The 6070-nt window shown below is 27.1% G+C and overlaps 2 protein-coding genes across 6 annotated transcripts in view; both read left to right on the top strand.

Annotated features, from left to right (window-relative positions):
* The window catches only part of LOC136089418 (uncharacterized), a 5963-nt gene extending 1879 nt beyond the window's left edge, over positions 1–4084 (top strand). For 2 of the 5 annotated variants that reach the window (XM_065815403.1, XM_065815404.1), the window contains exons 2-6: positions 1812–1887; positions 2073–2356; positions 2475–2816; positions 2912–3105; positions 3239–4084. In XM_065815403.1, the coding sequence (XP_065671475.1) occupies positions 1832–1887; positions 2073–2356; positions 2475–2816; positions 2912–3105; positions 3239–3385 (1023 nt within the window). In that variant the 5' untranslated portion in view covers positions 1812–1831 and the 3' untranslated portion in view covers positions 3386–4084. Of the gene's footprint in view, positions 1888–2072; positions 2357–2474; positions 2817–2911; positions 3106–3238 lie in introns of all 5 variants that reach the window. The other 3 variants (XM_065815402.1, XM_065815400.1, XM_065815401.1) reach the window with 3 other exon arrangements.
* LOC136089539 (uncharacterized) lies at positions 389–790 on the top strand. Its single transcript, XM_065815591.1, has one exon. It carries the CDS (start codon positions 389–391, stop codon positions 788–790), a length of 402 nt encoding a protein of 133 aa, XP_065671663.1.
* Positions 4085–6070: the final 1986 nt, after the last annotated feature.

Genomic DNA, 6070 nt, shown 5'->3' with positions numbered 1-6070 from the left:
TATGTGATACCTGATAATAAAATAGAATATGATCTAGTGTTATGCTCAAAAATTAAAAATGGTCACTTAAAAACAACTGTACGCGACGATGCACTAATGAAATTTTAGCTATATTTTTTGAATATAAGTTTAATGTGCTTTGGATTGTAGAACCTTATTAAAAACAAAAAGAAGTATTTGTTTCAAAAATGTTGATGGTGGAAATTATATATATCTTGGATTAAAAAAACAGATCACTAATCAAATAATTTATCATTGAATTCTTGATGTTAACATTTCTTTAAGCTTTAAACCATCTATAGATGGTTTACCACTGTACAAATCCAGCTCTACACAGCTGTAGCCTATTGTTGGTCTTATTAAAGGTTACAATCCATTTTTGATTGGAATGTATTGTGGATCAATTAAACCTAAATGTCATTTATTTTTAAAAGATTTTTCAGATGAATTAAAAATGCTAACAAGCTCTCCATTTGTAGTGAATGACAAAAGTTACATGGTTCAAATTTATGCTTTTATTTGTGATGCCCCTGCTCGCTCCTTATTAAAAGGTATAGTTAATCATACTGGTTATCATTCTTGTGAACGATGTACTATTGTTGGAAGATGTATATTAAATCGAATTGTTTTTTCTCATATAGAAGTAAATGTAGATTTGCGTACAAATAATGAATTTCTTGATTATACTTATGCTAACAGAGATCACAATGGAAGATGTCACCAACATGAAAAGTCTATATTCAGTGAGATAAATTCCCTTGATTTTATAAACATGTTTACTTTAGACTAAATGCACCTTGTTTGTTTAGGAGCTACTCGGAGAATTCTATATTTTTTTTAGGGTGGGATTAAAGGAACTAATCATGGAAAAATTTCTTTAAACATGTTAGACCAAATTTCAAACAGTTTATTGCAGCTAAATGGAAAATTGCCCAGTGATTTTGCCAGACAGCCTAGGTCTCTCTCTGATTTAGATAGATGGAAAGCAACAGAATTACGTTCTTTTTTAGTATATTACGGCATGATAGTGTTAAAAGACATTATTGATTTGCGTACATATAAACATTTCTTAAGTTTATCAATATCAATACGGATTTTATGTGATAGTAATGCTGAGTTTCGAAGATCAAATTTAGAGATTGCTCGTCGGTTGATTAAATACTTTGTTATAAACTCAACCGAAACATTTAGTCAACTATTTTGTGTTTATAACATACATAGTCTTCTGCATATATGTGATGATGTTGCGTTTTACAATGCTCCGCTTGACAGTTTATCTGCTTTTCCGTTTGAAAATTTCTTGAAGCAGATTAAAAGATTAGTTCGATCTAAACATAATCCTATATCACAAATATGTAAAAGGCTTGATGAAATCAATTTTTTTAATAGGTTTGAGCAAAAAAAAACCAAAATTAATACCAACTTAAGAGACGGTTGCTTCTTAACCAAACATGGTGTGGTTTTCATAAAAGTTAATTTAGGGAATGATCAACACTCGTGCTTCTATTATAGAAAAGATTGTTCGGATAATTATTTTACACACTTTTTAAACTCAAAGGATATAGATGTATATTTCTTAAGAAGTAATGTTCGACATGTTGTCAGAGTTAAACATAAAGATTCTTTGGTTAACAAATGTGTTTGTTTACCAATAAAAGATGGCTTTGTTATTAGTAAACTGTTGCACAACATATGCTAAGCTAAACTTTTTATTTATCTATATCTACTTTTAATGTTCAATACACTAGAGTTGTGTTAATTAATTAAAGGAATTTATATATATATGAATCTTTCACAATTTACTTCAAAAGTTAAGGAGCTGCTCTCAATTATGAATATTAAAGAAGCAAGAACAGTCACAAGGAAGCGATCACAACCCAATACAAGGTAAGTTTGATGAGAAAACAGTTTTAAAATAAATTCTTTATTATAAATGTTGCTAATAATTTTTTTTTTATATTTTATTGTATAAAGTCTGTTTCTTTATATTAACTGTAATAATAAACAATCTTATATGTTGACATCAGAAAATCAATGGGATCATTTTTTCATTTTTTTGCTTTTGATTTTAGCCCAATAAAAAGACTTTATTCTGTAGTGACTATCATTGAAGATGAAAAACAAAAGAAAATGACTGTACCTGTGCATTGGGTAGATAAACTCAAAAGTGTTGTATATTGGCCTCCGAAAGACAAAAAACAAATAAACTACTATAATAGTAATTGGGTTTCACCTGATAAAGGGTGGGGAGAATATATATTGTTAAAAATAAATCTGGACAAGGGAACAAAGGAGATGTGTGATGTTTGCATAAAGTTTGACTCTGAATCTTCAAATTCTGATTTTCAAGAAACAGGTATTTTGGTAAATTTATGTTTTTTTAAAATTAGTTTTGTTAGTTTTCTTTATTTAAGTACTTTATTGCAAGTACCTTATTAAAATAATACAGTCTTATGTTTTTTTTTTAATATCAGTTTTAGAATGTAATAGTGAAACATATTGCAATCGTCTTTGGGTTAGAGAAAGTAGTCCTGACATTACAGTTGAAAAGGTTGCTGAATCGCCATTATTTTCTTCAATATCATTTTGTAAATCTCCTAGCAAACATCCTAAGATAGTATCTACTCAGAAATATCAAGAAGAGAACGTTTTGAATTCAAAATCATATCAAATCAATAAAAGTCAATCTAGTTTGTCCTCTGTTTGTCAAAATGATTTGTTTTTGGAACCAGTTCAAAAAACCATTCCAAGAGGCATTGGTGGTACTTTTTTTTATGATGAACCACCAGCTAGCTTTAAAGCAATGAGTGAAAGGCGTATGTTAATATTTATTGAACCTTGTATTGAAACTATGATTCTATTGAGTATATATAAAATATTTATTAAATTAGTTCTAACTTATTTATATTAGGTTTTCAATATGCAATATTTATGGAGTTAGCAAGTTTAAAATCCGAAATAAAAAAATCTTTATGTTCAATCGAAAAGCTGGGAAGAAGAACTGAGCCTGAAGAAACCTTACTTTATATTTGTAAATCAAATGATATAAGAGAGTTTGATGAAAGAGAAACATTTTTAAATGATAAAGAAAAGTTTCATTTGTTGGTATGGTTTTTGTATATAATAATATATGGTGCTTTTCTAAATAAATCTAATTGGTATTGTTAATTTTATAATTTTTTTTGTCAATTAAAAAAATAGTAGTGATATTGATAATGATATTCTATAACTTTTGTAGGTCCGTCAACTTAAACAAATAGGCGGTAGTTCAATTTCAGCCTCAGTTAACAAAGTTTTAGATGAAACTATGTCTAAAAGTGTTCAATCGCTATTTAACAAAGCAGGGAGGCATGGCAAAAGATCATTTAGAAAAACATTTGTATAAAGCAATTATTGGTAATTTTTAAATATTGATATAAAATTTTTTTCTTGTGGAAGTGTGTGTTTATGTAACCGCTTTTGTATGTGCTTTAAAATGCATAAATTTATTTTATATTTTAGAAACATTAGTGTCACATTCAACAAAATCTGTTTTGGTTGATAAGTTAATAGGTGACCATTTGAAAAGAGCTCCAGATCGAAAAGAATAACAAATAGTTTATTTAGTATTTTTATGTTCACATTATAAATGAATACAAAATAAATAAACTTTAAAAGTCTTAGTGTTACACCTAAGTTTCTTTTTGTTAAGGACTTTTTTTTTGGATAACATAAGTTATTTACTTAACTTATAGATATAAAATGTTTTTACTCAATGGGCACAAGAATGTTTTGCAAATGTTTAGTAAATGATTAATGGTCGCTTGAGCAAGATTTATGTTTAAAAATTATTACAAGATTTATGTTTTCACGTTTTACCACGACTGTTTTTTTTTTACAAAAACAATTTACATAAAGAGACAAAAATTTTATGTGCCCACAAAAATTTACCAAATAATCTGTTTGTACCAGAGGTATAACTTTTTTATAAATTTGTAAGTGATATATATATATATGTTTGTGTGTGTGTGTGTGTGTGTGTGTGTGTGTGTGTGTGTGTGTGTGTGTGTGTGTGTGTGTGTGTGTGTGTGTGTGTGTGTGGGTGTGTGTGCATGTATGTATATATATATATATAATTTATATATATATATATATATTTATATATATATATTTATATATATATATATATTTATATATATATATATTTATATATATATATATATATATATATATATTTATATATATATTTATATATATATATATTTATACAAGTATATATATATATATATATATATATATATATATATATATATATATATTATATATATATAATTATATACATTTACATTTTTATGTATGTATATAGATAGATATAAATATATATATATATATATTGCATGTAATTTTTTTTTAAGATTTCATTTTAAGTATTTAAAAATGACCACCTACAAAGAAAAACATCATTGTAGAGTCTTAATACAGCTTTTTAAAATGGAGTATAGTAAAGAAACTGTTAACTGGCACCAACCTCCAATGCGTTCTGCATCTCGCCACGGTCATAGAAGTCGATTTGTGAAAGAGATAGTTTGATCCAATAATAACAGAAGTAACTTCTTCACAAATTGAGTTGTCGACAGCTGGAATTGCCTACCAGGTGAGATGGTAAATGCTGAAAGCCTAAATGCCTTTAAGAATCAGTTGGACTTGTTCCACAAGTGCCGCTAAGGCGCTCTATGCAACACAATAATGTTGCATCGTGGTTAACTAACTTTATTTTTTTTTTTAAATATACTAAAAAAGTAAAATTATTATTCGCATATATGAGTATCAAAGGTGCAGATATAGTTACAAGCAGATGAATGAAGGTATGTTTGAGTTAAAAATGTTATATAAATAAATTTTTTAATAAATGTATGAAGCTATTTCTATTCATATTTGAATGAAACAGTGCAACATATCACAGTTATTTGAACATAAGAGAAGCAAGTACTATTATTAAAGTGCAAAAAGTTGCTGAATGTAAGTTTATCAAAGAATGTCATCTGGTTTTATTAAACATTTTATGTAAATAAATATTTTTTATCAAGTTTGAAAGTATTTCCAACGTTAATAAACAGTATATGAAGTTTTTTTTCATCAAGTTTAAAAAACTACCCAAAAAGCATCACTTGAATTTATTGTTATGAGAAACTTTCATCAGGTTTTTTTATTTTATTTTATTACATAATGAAATTATAACAAGGTTAAAAAAATTGTTAAATAAACTAAAAGTAAAGTGTAGAATTTACCATGAGTATAAATGTGCGTTCAAGTAACACCCTTTATATGTGCTAGTTGGAATCCATGGAAGATTTCTATAGTATTTCTGTTTTTAGAAACACTGGTGTCACATACAACGAAGTTTGATTCGGTCAATAAGTTGAAGATCATTTCATTCGGTCAATAAGTTGAAGATCGAAGTGAGCTCTTGACAGAATAGCATAACAATTATTTTATTACGTTTTTGTAGGCTTATTTATAAATGTATGCTTTTTTTTTTGTATGCTTATATTATAAACAAACAGAAAATTAAACTTTTAAAAATTTATTAAATTATCGAGATCGAGGCTGTTGCTCCTAAATTTTCGTTTGTAAAAGATTTTTTTTCTGCATAACATAACTTATTTACTGAAATAACTTACACTTAAACAAATGATTTAGGATAATCCTTAAAAAGGTTAAAACGTTTCATTTACATATAATAAAAATCCATCAAAAAACGCTTTCGTGAGAACCTTAAAAAACGTTCTAAAAACGTTTTTAGGAAAACGTTCGGTCACCGTTTCATATGAACGTTCAAAAAACCATTAAAAAACGTTTCACGGGACCTTTAAATAACGTTTGCAAAACGTTCTTGTGCCCAGAAATCGGCATAAATGCCGATTTCTGGGCACAAGAATCGGCATAAATGCCGGCATAAATGCCAGAAATCGGCATAAATGCCGAAATTGATTTTTTTTTTGCAATATTTTAAAAGTAAATAACCCAACAATGAAAAAACCGTTTAAATATTTTAATTTTTGCTTTAGGAAAGTTTTAAAGCTTGTCCATT

This window comes from Hydra vulgaris, chromosome 13, assembly GCF_038396675.1.
Source record: "Hydra vulgaris chromosome 13, alternate assembly HydraT2T_AEP".
NCBI classification, from domain to species: domain Eukaryota; kingdom Metazoa; phylum Cnidaria; class Hydrozoa; order Anthoathecata; family Hydridae; genus Hydra; species Hydra vulgaris.
This window is presented reverse-complemented; position numbering and strand designations above follow the sequence as displayed.

Bases quoted from the DNA above. Each gene is read 5' to 3' on its own strand.
- LOC136089539 (XM_065815591.1), top strand. From the start codon at position 389: ATGTATTGTGGATCAATTAAACCTAAATGTCATTTATTTTTAAAAGAT.